General features: G+C 36.5%; 1 protein-coding gene across 8 annotated transcripts in view; it reads right to left on the bottom strand.

Moving 5' to 3' along the window:
* The window catches only part of KIAA0825, a 405355-nt gene that overhangs the window by 276403 nt on the left and 112520 nt on the right, over positions 1 to 16432 (bottom strand). For 7 of the 8 annotated variants that reach the window (XM_082723954.1, XM_082723960.1, XM_082723959.1 and 4 more), the window contains 4 exons: positions 10917 to 11011; positions 7382 to 7609; positions 5451 to 5716; positions 3885 to 4035 (listed from right to left, as the gene is read on the bottom strand). In XM_082723954.1, the coding sequence (XP_082580080.1) occupies positions 3885 to 4035; positions 5451 to 5716; positions 7382 to 7609; positions 10917 to 11011 (740 nt within the window). Of the gene's footprint in view, positions 1 to 3884; positions 4036 to 5450; positions 5717 to 5984; positions 6420 to 7381; positions 7610 to 10916; positions 11012 to 16432 lie in introns of those variants that run through there. The other variant, XM_082723961.1, reaches the window with a different exon arrangement.

Genomic DNA, 16432 nt, shown 5'->3' with positions numbered 1-16432 from the left:
AGAGGGCTGGTTCTTCGAAAATTAAATCTTAATAATTAAAAATATTGTTTATGTATGTGTATTTTTCTGAGACTATTATCATCATAGGAGGTCATTCTAATAGATGTTTGAGATTACACATTATAATGAAATGAAAGGAGAAAAAATAAACTTACAGACCACATACTTATCAACATGCATGAAACCAAGGAGGGGGATGGATAACTATTAAAGATTATTACATTAAGCTACTGCATTTGTGGGTTTTTAATAACCATGCTAGAAACGGATACCATAATGGTCTGATTTTACAAGAGTTTGTAAATCCTAGGCAGATGTTATCATTTCTTAGCATTTTTACAGTATTTCATACTTCTAAGGGGCCAGATTCTCCTTCCTTGCCACCCACTACAGACCTATTCTGTGGGTACCAAATTCTCCCTGACCACAGAGGAAGATCCAAGAGCAGCTAAGGCCAGTGGGAACAGGAAGAAATGAGAAGGTGGCCTCAAGTGATTTACAAGCATTAATGAGTTAACAGGCTCCCAGGGAGATATGCTAGTAGTTTGACCTCATTTTCCTCAAAGCAGATTTAAAAAAACTATTTGAAATGGGAAGAGGAGAATGTGTTTTTCAAATATTACCTTATTTGTTGCCATATCAAAAATTAAATGAGCAAAGCTTCACATTTTATCTCTAAGTAATCCTCTTTGACTTAAAATTCTTGCTTTGCCCACTACTTACAGTTCTCAAACATGATTAAAAAATTTTTGTTCTTTTCTACCAAAAGTTGATAGTTTCTCATGCAGATATGCCTATCAGTATTTTCCTTACATATTATTCTTCTGATAATTGCTCTGATTTCTAAAATCTTCTATAGTCACTATAAGAATAATTTATGGCTAATTTCTATTGACTTTCAAATGGAGTTCATAAATGAGTAGAACTAGCATCCTTGGGTGAGAAACTAGAGCATCAAAATGTGCAACAGTCAGGTTCAAAGGAGGAGGTTTTGACCACTTCTGACTTCCGACTGGATGTATATCAAAACTGTTAAAGAAAAAAAAATTAAAAAATTCATGTGGAAGTAGCAAAATTAGAGTGTCTTATGCTTCCCTTGCTGTGTGTTCTGTGAAGGAACGCTTTTTAAAATTTTCCAAGGAAAGGATTTTTAGAGCTTGATTTTGTCATACTTTCTGTGTTGTATGTTAATTAAAAGAAAATTGCTTCAGTTGATGTAACAACGAGTATGAATGACTCCATAGCAATGGACAGGTGCTTTTAATAATGCGACCAACGTGATTTCTCGTATTTTTCAAAATGAGAACCAATTTCCTTAATAGTTAACAATAAATGAGAAAATAAAAGTAACTAGGCATGTAGAGTTCGTTCCCTGAAACTGAAAAATACTTCTTTTGAGACTTTCTAAAGTGTAAACTTCGTGTTTACTTAAAAATATTCCAAACTCGTCCTCGTTCTCACAATTCCCTTCAAAGTATGTATAACTGTAATAATATACGCAAGGGTTTTCATTAAACTAAATGTGACTCATTTATTCTTCTGACCTGTTTCTCTATTTGTTGTCATTTCAAAAGTATTCTGCTAGTAAACATCTGTTATTTTTGTAGACCCACCATAATGTAAACAGATGTGAGCTTTTATTTAGATTATATATCAGGAAACAAGCAGCTGGGCTTTATTATATAAGCCATTCAATATTATCTTTGAACAGACAATTCTTTATTCTTTGACTATTGGAAAACACAAGTTGCTAAAATTGAGCAGATGTCAACTATACTCAAAGCTTAATTTTAAACATGTAATCTGAACACCCACTGTGCCGTCTGACCAGCACCTAATCAGAGAGAAACTGAACTCTCTGACTCTCTAAACCTGACAGTTTAGAGAAGGGAAATAATGCATCTAGGGCTCAGCTGATGTCACAAAACACGACCAAATATTCCTTCATATCTTGTAAATTCTTTCGCTATTTCCTTATTACCCTCCGCACAGGGTGATAGGCTCCCCTGAGATGGCTCTCCCACCTTCTACCTCCAGTCAGGCACATTTCATCTCCTTCCCTCTCAAAACGGCCCTGCCAAAAACATATAGTCCTGTTTCACCAATCATTTGGAATAATGGGGAGAGGAGAAGAAAAGGATGCAGTAAACGGGATAAAACCATTGTCAAATACTCCAGTTGTCAAAACAGTTTAAAAATCTGTCACTATTTTTAGCAGTTTCTTATTTTTGGTAAATCGAAAAGCAGTATCACTTTATTTTCCTGAGCATAAGTAACAACCACTAACTCTGCAATTAAATTGTAACTACTGACCATGTAAGTATATGGAAGCTATGGTACCATGTAATCACAGGGTAACTATCTCGTTATTTCTGTCTTTGAAGCTAACGCCTTGTCATAAGATCTAAGAGCTGCATGTTACATGGTAATTTGTTTTGTTTTTTGTTTTTTTAATACTTGGTAACTTCAATAACAGGTTCTCACCACATCCACTTATTATTTACACCGTACAACTTTTCTAGCTCCCGTTTTGCATACGAGAAAACAGAATAGCCCAATGGACGTAGACATAGACTGAAAGGATACTTGTGCCTCAACGAAAACATCGTATAAAATTGCTCATTAGTACACTGACATATTGAAATAGTTTGAAACCGGAGATGGACTCATTTTCAATCTCTCTGTTTACCTCAAGGCAAATAAGGAAGCTGGGATGCTGGCAGGAGAGGGGAAGACCAATACTCAGCCTCTTATCTCGGGCTGCCAGCTGCACCACCACTTTCTCGCGCTCATTCTGCTCGCTGCTGTTTGAAGTGTGTCATGTTTGGAAAACCCTATGTGAATGCTCTTGCAAAAAGAAAAACTATCCGGGAAGGGCCTCTAAAGGAGAGATGAAATGGCCTTGGAAAAAGTGGAAAGTCCTTTAAAAGATCTTCTTACTACTTCTCTCTGTTATGGCAACATTTGTTATGATTATAACTCAGGCATAAATAGAGCCACTGGAACCTTGGGTGTCAGGGGGTTGACAAGAGTGACTTTGCTATTTGAATAATACTCCACTCTAGTTTCCCCAGGACTCCATAGCCATCAGGACGGACAGAAAAAACAAGGATCATAAGCTTTAATCCCAAGGAAAGGGTAAACTGGGAAAGCTAATGAAATTGGGCTTGACTAGTGAATTTTTTAGAAACCCTGATTATCTTTTATTAAGATATTTTAAATGTTTCACTCTGCCCTAAAATCAACTTCATATATTGGGGCTTATGTATAATCAATGGGATTGAAGCCTGACGATGAATAATTTTAATTGATGCTGGGTTCGGTTGTATTGGGAATCATTAGGCTTTAATTCAGTGGAAGTTTGGGATTTCAAAACACAGGCTAAATGAAAATAGGTAAGCTATAAATGATCATTTGGGTCTTAAATCACCCTCATAAGAACATACAACGAGAGGAGGAAAAAAAAGTATGTACAAAGAATAAAGTGGCTTAAGAAGAGACATTTAGAAAAAAAAAAGTGGGAGGGGGGGAAGGGCAGGGATACCCACAAGTAGTCCCTTTGGAGAAAAATATGAAGTTGTAGCATTTTGGCATTATCTCTTTGACTTTTCATTGTATCCCGTTACATTCCAACTTAGATAGCACATGCTGCAGCTCAAATTAAGTTATTTTTACTTTTAAGCAGAAGGAGAGTTCTGATGTCTAGCTATTTCAGGTTTTTAAAAAGTGTTTCTCCTAAGTACAAATTCAATATTTAAAAAATATTATCCTAACAGCCTTCATGTGTTAGTAATGCCAAGCTCATGTTTCTAATTAGCCAGAAAGCAGGTAGGCAGTAAAGCATATTTGTGTAAAAAGGAGGGATAGTAAACTTAACTTCACACCTCATAAAAAGCTTTGTAGTCATCCCAGTGGTGGCTCTCAGCATCCTGTAAAATGCTTGTAGCACAAACTCTGACGCAGTAGTCTGTAACCTGAAACTGGAGAGTGTTGATGAATTCCTGATATCTTTGGACAGGCACCAGGAATATGGGTCTGTTCAGAGGGAATGATCAAAGAGACAGAGATTTAAGGCCTGTGCAGTAGGCGGTAACAATCTCCAGTACTACAAATGGTTTTGATTATTAGATATCAATCATTCATTTCCTCCTAATGCTGAAGTCTGCATCCACATTCACTTTCCAACAAGGAGAAAAAAAAAAATGCCGGTCTTTGTTTTGCAAGTCCTTTGAAAATGTACATCTGCTGTTCCACAAATATGCACTTCAACTTGAGACAAACGGCATTGTCAATACATCATTCAAATATAAAAGTATTCTTTGTAAGCCTATTATTAGAGATCAGTGCATCATTTAGGCATTAGGGTATCGTTATTATAGAGAACAACATGCATTTGTCAGAACCAACTTTTATAAAGCTATCACACGTCCCACAAACACACTCTTTTTGTTTTAAAAATTGTAATTTTGTAGATGTCAATTATCTCATAAACTGTTTTAAAATATTCTGCAGAAATATAGTGATTTCTGGCACATTCTGTTTATAAATTCAAGTATGATTCACCGTATCTGACTACTTACAGGAATTAAAAAAATATAAGAGCTATATTTTGCATCAAGCCAAATTTATTTTACTTTTATCTTCAGTTGTCTATATCACACTTTCTTATGCTTTCTTTCCTAAGCAAGGGACTACAGATGCTGTGTCAGGAGTACTGAAGAGATTATCAGACCTGGCCGAATAGCCAGGTGCACATGGTCCTTTCGTAAAGGGCTGTGCTATCTCCTAGAGGGTACAAGCGTCGCTAGAAAGATTGTGTGGTCATCTTTATCCTATTTCCAGAAAATATACAGTCTTCTTAGACTACTACTATGTGAGAATTAAGACCACCAGATGCTTTCTGCCAAATATTAAGGACAGCTCATTACTACATGGGCGCTCTGAAGTACGTTTACATTGGTCAGTAGAATAGATGGAAAATGCATTTATTCACTGTGTAAGTCCTAAAATTCTGTTTGTGTAGAAACAAAAGAGAGAAGTGCCTATTTCACAGTGGTTTGTATGAGGGGCAAAAACAAGCTTAGTCTTCCTCTCCAGGGTAGTCAGTGCAGTATGCCTTATGAAACGGAGAGGGTCTGTTTGGTCAGGTCATAAAAAGCATGCAGAAAATAGTTGCTCCAGATCAGGATATGGAAAAATGTATGGATTTCTCTCTGGAGCAGGCCTTTAGAAAGAGGAACTGTCTTCCTTCCTAATCTAGGTATCTGGTTTAATCGATCCCATGCTCCACCTTTTTGACATGCTCAAGTCAAGACAAATGAAAGTCATTCACTGTGTTCATTATAGTTTTCTCTTTCTCGAATATTATCATCAAGATTTCACTACAGTGATATCCAAAGATTACACATTCCTTTAAGCAAAGCCATCAACCTAATGTAATTGACACTCACTTCTTAGTGTTTTCTTTCATCATATTATCATACTGCATAAAATGCTGAAAGACATAGACCGCTGTGGAGAGCAATGTGTGTAAGTTGGTCAGGGGTGCTTTGGAAGGAAACTCCTTGCTTCTCTCTTGCAGTCTCGCCAGGACAGCTGCTGCCACTTTACAACAGGCCTCCACAAAGTTTGCTCTAATTTCCTGGAAAGAATCATCTCTGCATGCCAGAGCCAGTGGAAGCATTGTGTCAAGTTTTTCCATGATGTCAGAACAAAACTAGGGAGAAATAAATGTAGCACTGAGTTATTTGTACTCTGACAGCACCGTGTAATTAATGTATAGGGGAGCCAAGTTCCTAAATAATGAATTTGACATCAAGCATAAATATAAAGACATGACGTTATAATAATCAATTTCTCAGTTTCTTGTAGAAAGTTAAATGTTTTATGTCAAATAAGGAAATACCAAAAGGATGCTTCTCTCTATTTAATCTTCAAACCTTATGCTTTCTAGACAGACATTATGAAAAACTCATGAAATAGCATGCATGACAATACTTTATTTGTAGTTAATAGAACTTGGAAAACATCCATCCTTGATATTAATCTGATTGCATTATTTTTGAACTTATTCTAGTTTCCTTGCTGAATTTTCGTAAAGTATCTTCTTCTGAATCACCACCTATACACAAGGTCTACTGATTTATTTTAAATAATCCAGAAGCATCAGAAACAATATCACACAGTATCTTTTTAATTGGTAAGAAGTCAGCAACTTTCAGAGTGATGTGCCTGGCTTTTCAGTCGTTATTATGAATCTACTCTTTATGGGCGATGGGAAGGCAAAACTTGCCAGAACGCCCAATTTGCCAACAGTGTTCCCAGGGGAATGTTTTGGAGCCCCAGGCTGGCAGTAGCCAAATAAGGAAGCCATCTTTAAGAATGCTCTTTTTTTCTTCTTCTTCTTCTTAAGATTTTATCTATTTGAGAGAGAGAGAGAGAGAGAGAGAGACTGTGAGCTAGGGGAGAGGTGGACGGAGAAGGAGAAGCAGGCTTCCCCATGAGCAGGGAGCCCCATGTGGGACTTGATCCCGGGATCCTGGGATCGTGACCTGAGCAGAAGGCAGACACTTAACTGACCAAATCCCCCGGTGCACCCCAAGAATGCTCCTTTAAAAACATCCCAATCATAAGCTGCTGAACTCATTGTGGGTTTAATACTGAGTAACTGTATTTATTTATTTGCATAATGACTTCCTACTTTCTCAGTATGGTCTGTGACTCTCAAGGTACACACAAAGATGCAAGATGGATGTTAACGAAATAAAATGTGCATTAGCATGTAAATAAAGATTTGAAAGTTGCCTAGACCAATAAAAGGTAGTAATTCCCTCAACCTCCTAAATTTCTCCTGAAGTCATTAAAAGGTATAGCCCAAACAGGCAGTTTCAACAGCTCTCCATGGTCACAGAAGCCTCTGCTTTAAGGGCCTCAGATTCATGGAGCCACAAGGCAGCCACAGGTTTCAATCTTCTTTGCTACCAGTGGCCATGGCCCACGGACACCCGAGAAGAAATCTGGTATTGAGTTAAATATCAAGTATTTGCATAGAGACTCCAATATTGTTCTGTAGGTTCCCTTTGCAACCTCTTATATTTATTTTTTTAAAGATTTATTTTATTTACTTGAGAGACAGGGAGAGAATGAATACAAGTGGTGGGGAGGGGCAGACCGAGAGAATCTTCAAGCAGACTTCTGGCTGAATATGGAGCACTCCACAGGACTCTATCCCACCACCCATGAGATCATGACCTGAGCCGAAACCAAGAGTCAGATGCTCTACCAACAGGTGCCACACAATGTCTTATATTTAAAAAAAAAAAAAAAAGTCTCACAACATTATGGCAGTCAATGATTTGAAAGGATTTCATTTGATACTTGCCTTTGCAATTTTCTTTGGTTGCTCTTCCTCAGGAACCACATGGCTGTCTTGCCCAACTTCCCGCACATTTACAAGGTTCATAGCATGGGTTACAGCTAAAGTCCTTTCATTCTGTTCCTGCTGGAGAATTTTTGTGGAAAAATCTTCAATTGCTGTTGTTATACAATGTGCCATGGGAAGAGACACTTTTTTAAATGCACTTCGCCAAGCAAAATCTAGTAAAGTAGCCTGAAATATAAATTTATATGAAGTTATATTAATCTTAACTCAGCAACAAGTGTTCATATTGTTATAGATATAAAATTATTACTTTCTTTCAGCATTTGAATATAGGTATTCTTTGATAAATGGCAAAACCATTCTTACAACCTGAAAAATATTACCCAGCAAATAAAGCAATATACAAAAACATGTGTATTCTTTACAAAGCATTTCATTTTAATTCATCTGTAAATTTAATCAAAAACTTTTTCAAAATTTAATCTTTTAAATATAGTTCAATAAAACTATCTTTATGAAAGTTAAAAGTTACATTTACTGTTTATCACATAAAGCAATCTTTAAATTCAATATATTTAATAAAGCCTAAATTAGATTTTTATAGTCTTTTTTTATAGTTTATTGTTAACAAGTACTGCAACATAAGACAGAGTTTAATATTCAACCTTTTATTTCTTTTTCACTCTCAGAAATCCAGACAAGCCAAAAAAGAACAACAAGAAATTTCTCAGAGAAATTACATCATGGCACCTTTCTAGAGTTTTACTTCTTTAGAATTTTATTCAGTTTCTTCCCTACTTTTGTTCCAAGAAATGAGGAATTAAAATTCTCTGCATTGTTCTGTGTTGGGGGAGTGGGAGAGGAGGTAGTAAATGGAGACTGGTAGTGTTTTGTCTTCTTTTTTCTTGGGGTCTGGGCTCCATATAATTATGAACGTATACTATCCCCAAGTCCTCTAACATTCTCTTAAGTACTAAAAAATTGTGGGCAGTAGGTGAGCCCAGACTTAGGATTAAATTTTCCCTGTTTCAATGTAATCTTGCTTACTGTAATAATTCACCTACTCCAACTTTAGAAGACCCGAGGCTCAATATGCCTGATTGAATTACCTATTTTTCTGGATCTCAGTTTTTTGGCTGGAAAAGTAAAAGAGCTGATTTTTGGATGATATCTATGGTTTCTCTCGGTCTGAAATTACTGAGATTATGGTCGTTAGCTTACTTTTCCTATACATACATCCCAGTCACCATTTATTTAGTGCTTTCTATATATACTGTATGAAGTAATAAAGATGTTCATCTTCTAGAGCTAAAATTCCATATAATTCCATGATATACTCCATGAGTATAATCAATTATCAAATCTAAAATCAAAATCTATAGTAAAAAAGTAGCCCTCATTTTCACTACATATATAATTATGGTGTAATTTAACTTTTCTTTCTTTCTTTCTTTCTTTCTTTCTTTTTTTTTTTTTAAAGATTCTACTTATTTATCTTACAGAGAGAGATCACAAATAGGAAGAGAGGCAGGCGGGGGGCAGGGGGAGAAGCAGGCTCCCTGCTGAGCAGAGAACCCATTGCAGGACCCCGAGACCACGACCCAGACGAAGGCAGAGGCTCATCCCACTGAGCCACCCATGCGATCCTTAACTTGTCTTTCTGAAGTATATATGGACCTTTAACATCACAGAGTCTAAAAACACATTTCTCATCTTAGTTTTATATAAAATTACTCAATAATTGAAACTATTCAGCTCATACAATCTCCTTTCTTATAAGTGAAATGGATGTAGTCCTCCGCTCTAATAGTATTTTCTTGGAATTTTATGAAAGAAATGTAAGAAGCAACTTAACTCCATGAAAACTAAAAACAACAACAAATCTTTGCTTCTTATTCTCCCCACCAGGGCATCTCTACTCATTAAAATCATTCATCCAATCAAGGAAATATGTTCTGGTAAAAAGTGTCATTAATTGCTATGACCTCAATGATGATTCTGTATTTTGTGCAATGATGACTACCTCTGGTCATGGTAATTTATATGTGATTACAATATCTTGACCCATCTGAATTCTTTTTTCAAAATACAGAAAACCAAGCTTATTAATAGCTGCTCTTAAAAAGAAAACTGGAAACTTTTACTATTCAAATCAACTCTTAGCAGGCTGTTTGCATGAAATACTATTTGCCTACTCTACTCTTCCCATCTGATGTTTCTCATCACACATACCCAGTTAGAACAGAGAAAGTTTACTAGTTGATCTAAGAAGAGGATATAACGTCGCTTTCTGTTCTGTGCACAAAAGAGGTAACCAATGAATGCCCTTCTTCTCTTACCTAAAGCTAATTTTTTAATACCTATGCGGATTTTGGGTCAAGGCATAATATATAACTTTCCATTTTCCTTATTATTTCCCTTCTATTCTAAATTGAAACTCTGTTTAAAACTCTGGGGGGGTTGCCATTCTATTTTTTAAAATTTCATTTTAGAGATTTTATTTATTTATAAATAAACAGAGAGAGTAAGAGAGTACAAGCAGGGGGAGAAGCAGAGGGAGAGGGAGAAGCAGGTTCTCTGCTGAGCAGGGAGCCTGATGTGGGGCTCAATTCCAGGACCCTGTGATCATAACCTGAGCTGAAGGCAGGCACTTAAACAACTGAACCACCCAGGTGCCCATTTTTTGCCCTTTTACATGTTTACCTGCTGTATCAGTCAAGATCCATTCAGAAAACAGAAACCATATGATGTATTTCATAAGGAAGAATTTTAATGTAGGGTGTTAGTTACTAAAAGTGATGGAATTTTGATGAGCTAAACATGGGCTAGGGAGCAAGACAGATATTAACAGAGTAGGAAGCCACTGCCACTTCTAGGGCTGGAGGAACAACCAAAGGGACTGTATATGGGAGTGTAGTTCCTGGGGCTACCAACCTCAGTTAAAGGTAATGCAGACCTGACAGGTGGAGCTGTGTGTTGAGAGCAGGGTCCGTGGAAGGAATGTTTCCTAAAACAGAGAGAGGAGAAGAAGTACCCTGATTTCTCTCTATCTACCCTCTAGTCCTCTATCACAGCCTTCCATGGGCCCAAACTTCCTAGAATCCTGGAAGGCATAGTTCTCTATAAAACAAAATAGAGCAGGGAAGAGTGGTAATGGATCAGAGAACAGACAGGTGCAGGCAGGGCACTCTAAAATAAGAGGCCGGTTCAAGCTGTTCTTTCCTCTTTCGTTTCCTTTCTATTGTCCATTTTCTTGCCCTCAACAATTATCTACAGCACAAATTCTCAAAGTGTAGCCAGTGAATTGGGAGAAGAACAAACATTTCTTCACTTGCAGCGCCCTACTTCTACCAGGGTACAGACTAGGCAAGAGAGCAGCATCCCCACTAAATCCAATGTTTGCCAGAATTTATAAGCTAATTTTCAAACACGAAATTTTTTCTTTAGTGGCAAAGTGTAAAACTCAAAACACTGTGGTTCATAAAGGATTTACAGACATTTGATAAAAAACTACCACCCTTCTTTCCTCATTCACCTCTTTGACCGGTAGCAACTGCTCTGAAGGAACTCTGGTTTCACTTGCTCTGGGTTTCTCTATCATAACTTCTTGACTGGATGGGTCCAAAATTCCTAAAGAAAACAAACACAAAAGCATACATTAAGAAAAACCATACCAGATGGAATTAATAGACTCGGGTTAAAATTAATTTGGTAGAAAAGCTCTGTCTAGTATAGACACACAGACACATATATCAAGATGCAGAGAAAATAGTCAATAAGGTTTAGGGTGATGTCACCATTACAGGAACTAGAGGATCAGGGTGCCTGGGTGGCTCAGTCATTAAGCGTTTGCCTTCAGCTCAGGTCATGATCCCAGGGTCCTGGGATGGAGTGAGTCCGGAAGCACGCTCCCTGCTCAGCAGGAAGCCTGATGCTCCCTCTCCCACTCCCCCTGCTTGTGTTCCCTCTCTCGCTATCTCTCTTCTCTGTCAAATAAATAAATAAAAACTTAAAAAAACAATCAAACTACAGGATCAAAATATGTAGAGCCCCCTTCCATACATACAACTTGATGACATTTATATGCTATCTATATTGATATTTGATATACATGTATATATAATCTGTAAAATATAGATCCCTTTGTCATTAACATATTTTCATGTTGAGAATGTAGGATGACAGTACAGAGTAACATTAATCTCCTTGTCCATTTAAAAATTTAAGTTTTTTTCCTTTTAAGGTTTTCTTTATCCATTTGTCAGAAAGAGAGAGAGAGTGCGAGCACAAGGACGGGGAGCAGCAGGCAGAGGGAGAAGCAGGCTACCCTCCTGAGTGAGGAGCCTGATATGGGACTCTATCCAAGGACCCTGGGCTCATGACCCGAACCGAAGGCAGATGCTTAACTGGCTGAGCCACCCAGGCGTCCCTAAAAATTTAACTTCTAAACTTAAGAATGGTGCATTTAAGGAATGGTGATGTTCCTTAGCACATTAATACTTCTTTTCTTGAAATGAGGAAGAACAAAAGTACATGGGTAAATATCAGCACATCAGGAAAAATTACACTATTAATAAGTATATCGATAATCCATTGGAAAGACACAAACCCTGGGATAAGAAATGATCTTATTTTAAAATGGAAATATTTCCACATATTTATCTTTTAGAACTAAGGAAGTCTTTCCCATGGGAAAAAAATTAGAGCTACAAAAATGTAATAAAAATATGCCAAAAATTAATCTTTAAGAATAATTGGTCACCTGGGTGGCTCAGTTGTTAAGCGACTGCCTTCAGCTGAGGTCATGATCCCTGAATCCTGGGATCAAGTACTGCATCAGGCTCCCAGCTCCATGGGGGGTCTGCTTATCCCTCTGATCTCCCCTTTCATGTTCTCTCTCACTCTCTCTCTCAAATAAATAGATGAAATCTTAAAAAACAAAAAAGACTTGTAAGGATTCTTCAAAAAAAAAAAAAAAGAAATCTTTCCACTTTTCCAATAAGGGCCTATTAATTATAGTTTAATTTGAAATGAATGAGTTAGCATTTACCTTTTGTTTTTGCTTAGTCTTGATATATGATGATTAATTATAAACTTTGATGCCTTTTTTTTTTTAAAGTTTTAGGATCTTAAGAATTGGTTTCTGCTTATGTCCTGAGCAAACAAAGTTCAAAGACTGATTCTTATCAGTGGGATTTCTGACAGATATAATCATCTAGAAGATGTGTAGGGTTTTTGTCTTCTGTTTTTCTAAATGTGGCTCTCTGAGCATAATCATGAATGATTCTTAAATAGTATAATTTACAAAAGCATTTCATAGAAAGGTAAATACTCCATTTGGTAAGCAATAATATCCTTTTGAAAATTTTATCAGAGTTTATGTATTGTGAGGAAAAGTTTTCCTCAACTCCAGTGTTCTTAATCACTTTGGATTTGTGAACACTTTTGAGAACTTCATTAGTGAAAGAATACTCCATCCAAAATGCAAAGTACGATTGCATGGTAGGTTTGTGCACACATACACCCATTCCCCCATACACACACACACACACACACACACACACACACACACACACACACACACACAGTAGGAATTCCCAGGCCCTCTGCACAGTGCATTCATGAACCCCAAAGGCCTATGGACTGTAGTTTAGGAATCCTGCTTCATTTCTCCTCAGATACTACAACATAGAGAGGATTTTAGATCAGTGTTATACCATCTAACCTAAAGAGCCTTCTCTCTCTTTTTTTTAAAAAAATATTTTATTTATTTGACAGAGACAGAGAGAGCACAAGGAAGGGGAACAAGCAGCAGGCAAAGGGAGAGGGAAAAGCAGGCTCCTCAAGGAGTGGGGAGCCCAATGTGGGACTCAATCCCATAACTGTAGGATCATGACCAGAGCCCAGGCAGATGCTTAACCGACTGAGTCACCCAAGTGCCCCCAAATGCATTCTCTATGGCTTGCATTTTACTATGCCTCTAAAAAAAATGGTACTATAAATAATTAATTCTAATACTGAAATAAAATCTAAATTAATGAAATACTTTTAAATAAAGAAAAATTAAACTGTAAGGCTATTAAAAGAAAATATGGAATATTGTTTTAAAGATCTATGTAAAAAAGATTTTTCGGAAGGACAAAAATGCAGAGCCATAACATAATTCTGCATTAAAAAATTCTGCATAACAAAAATATCATTAGCAGTCAAAATAGATGTGACAAACTGACTTGTCACTCTTTCTCAAATGTCCATTTTTTTTAAAAATTAATAGACTTTATTTTTTAGAGCAAATTTATGCTTACAGAAAAACTGAGTAGCAAGTACAGAGTTTCCATATATTCCCTTTCTCTCCATCCTCAGTTCCCCTACTGTTAATATCTTACAATGGTGTAGTGTATATATGTGTGTATATATTTTTAAAGTAGGCTCCATGCCTAGCAAGGAGCTCACTTAGGGGCTTGAACTCATGACCCTAAGATCAAGACCTGAGCTGAGATCAAGAGTCAGGCACTTAACCAACTGAGTCACCCAGGTGCCCTTGGTGTGGTATATTTTTGACAACTAAGGAACCAATATTGATTATTATTACCTAAAGTCTATAGTTTATATTAGGATTCGCATTTTATTAATTTTTTATTTTAATTCCAGTATAGTTAACATGCAGGGTTACATTAGTTTCAGGTGTACAGTATAGCAACTCGACAATTTCACATACCATTCAGTGCTCACCAGGACAAGTTTACTCCTTACATTCATCTCCCCTCTGATATCTGAGTCTTTTCTCTTATAATTAAGAATCTATTTCGTGATTTGTCACTCTTTTTCTCCTATTTATTCTTCTTTTGTTTGTTTCTTAAATTCCACATAAGTGAAATCATGTGGTATTTGTCCTTCTCTGACTGACTTATTTCCTTATTTCATTTAGGATTATACTCTCTAGCTCCATCTATGTCATTGCAAATGGCAAGATTTCATTCTTTTTTATGGGTGAATAATATTCCATTATATACCTCACATCTTCTTTATCCATTCATCAATCAATGGACACTTGGTCTGTTTCCATTATTTGCTACTATAGATAATGCTGCTATAAACATAGGGCTGCATGTATCCCTTTAATGATTATGTATTTTTGGGGTAAATTCCCAGTAGTTTGATTACTGGATTGTAGAGTAGTTCCATTTTTAAATTTTAGAGGAATCTCCATTCTGTTTTCTGGAGTAGCTGTACCAGTCTGTATTCCCACCAACAATGCAAGAGGGTAATTTTTCTCCACATCCTCGCCAAAACTTGTCTTTTTTTGTGTTTTTGATTTTAGCCATTCTGACAGGTATGAGGTGATACCTCATAGCCTCATAGTTTTGATTTGTATTTCCCTGATGATGAGTGATATTGAGTATCTTTTCATGTGTCTGTTGGCCAACTGAACATCTTTTTTGGAAAAGGATGTTCACGTCTTCTGTCCATTTTTAAATTGTGTTATTTGCTTTTTGGGTGTTGAGTTTTCTAAGTTCATTACATTTTGGGGCCTCCTGGGTAGCTCAGTTGGTTAAGCATCTGCCTTTGGCTTGGGTCATGATCCCAGGGCCCTGGGATCGAGGCCCGCATTGGGCTCCCTGCTCAGAAGGGAGTCTGCTTCTGTTCTCTCTCTAAAATAAATAAATAAAAACTTGAAAAAAATAAGTTCTTTATATTTTGGTTACTAACACATTCTTGGATATATCATTTAAAAATATCTTCTCCCAGGTTGCCTTTTGGTTTTGTTGATTGCTTCTTTCACTGTGCAGAAGTTTTTATTTTGATACAGTTCCAATAGTTTATTTCTGCTTTTGTTTCCCTTGCCTCGGAAGATATATCAAAAAAAATGTTGTTAGGGCTTATGTCAGAGAAATTACTGCCTATGCTCCCTTCCAGGATTTTTGTGGTTTCAGGCCTCACATTTAGACCTTTAATTCATTTTGAAATTAAGGATTCATTCTTTGTGTTGTGCATTCTATGGGTTTTGCCAAGTGCATAATGTCATGTATCCACCATTACTGTTTCATATAGAATTATTTCACTGCTCTAGAAATCTCCTGTGCTCCCTGCATTCACCTCTTTTCCCCTTTGCCCTTCTCTTGGCAACTACTGATCTTTTTACTGTCTCTATACATTTGCTTTTTCCAGAAGGTCATTTAATTGGAATCATGTAGTATATAGTCTTTCCAGATTGGTTTCTTTCATTTAGCAGTATCCATTTAACATTCCTCCATGTATTTTTGTAGCTTGGTATCTCATTTATTTTTATCACTGAATAATATTTTATTGTCTGGATGCACCACAATTTATTTATCTACTCATCTACTGAAGGACATCTTGGTTGATTCTGAGTTTTGTCAATTATGAATAAAGCTGCTATAAACATTTATGTGTTCATTTTTATGTGAACGTAAGTTTTCAACTCATTTGTGTAAATATCTGAGAGTGTGATTACTAGATAATATAAGACAGTGTTTAGCTTGTAAGATACAATGAAATCATCTGCTTGAGAGGCTATACTATTTTACAGTCCCATCAGCAAAGAGTGAGAGTTCCTATTGCTTCACATCCTTCTGAGAATTTAGTGTTGTTAGTGTTTCAGATTTTAGCCATTCTAACAAGTGTGTAGTGGTATCTCTTTGTTTTGCTTTGCATTTCCCTGATGACATATGATGTTGAGCATCTTTTCATATGCTTATTTGCCATCTGTATATCTTCTTTGGTAAGGAGTCTGTTCAGATCTTTTGCTCATTTTTTAATTGAGTTTTTGTTGTTGCTTTCTTATTGAATTTTAAGTGTTCTTTGTATATTTTGGATACAAGTCCTTGATCAGATATGTGTTTTGCAAATATTTTGCTCTGTCTATGGGTTGTCTTTTCATCCTCTTAACCACTATATCTTTTCACTTCACAATTTCACTTTAGAAATGTACTGTCCAGATAGGCATGTCCACATTTAAGACAAAGTTCAAGGAAATTTGCTCTATCGTTGTTTGTGGTAGTAAATAAAGAGGAAAACAAAACCCTATAT

Source organism: Mustela nivalis (assembly GCF_964662115.1).
Source record: "Mustela nivalis genome assembly, chromosome: 3".
NCBI lineage: Eukaryota > Metazoa > Chordata > Mammalia > Carnivora > Mustelidae > Mustela > Mustela nivalis.
This window is presented reverse-complemented; position numbering and strand designations above follow the sequence as displayed.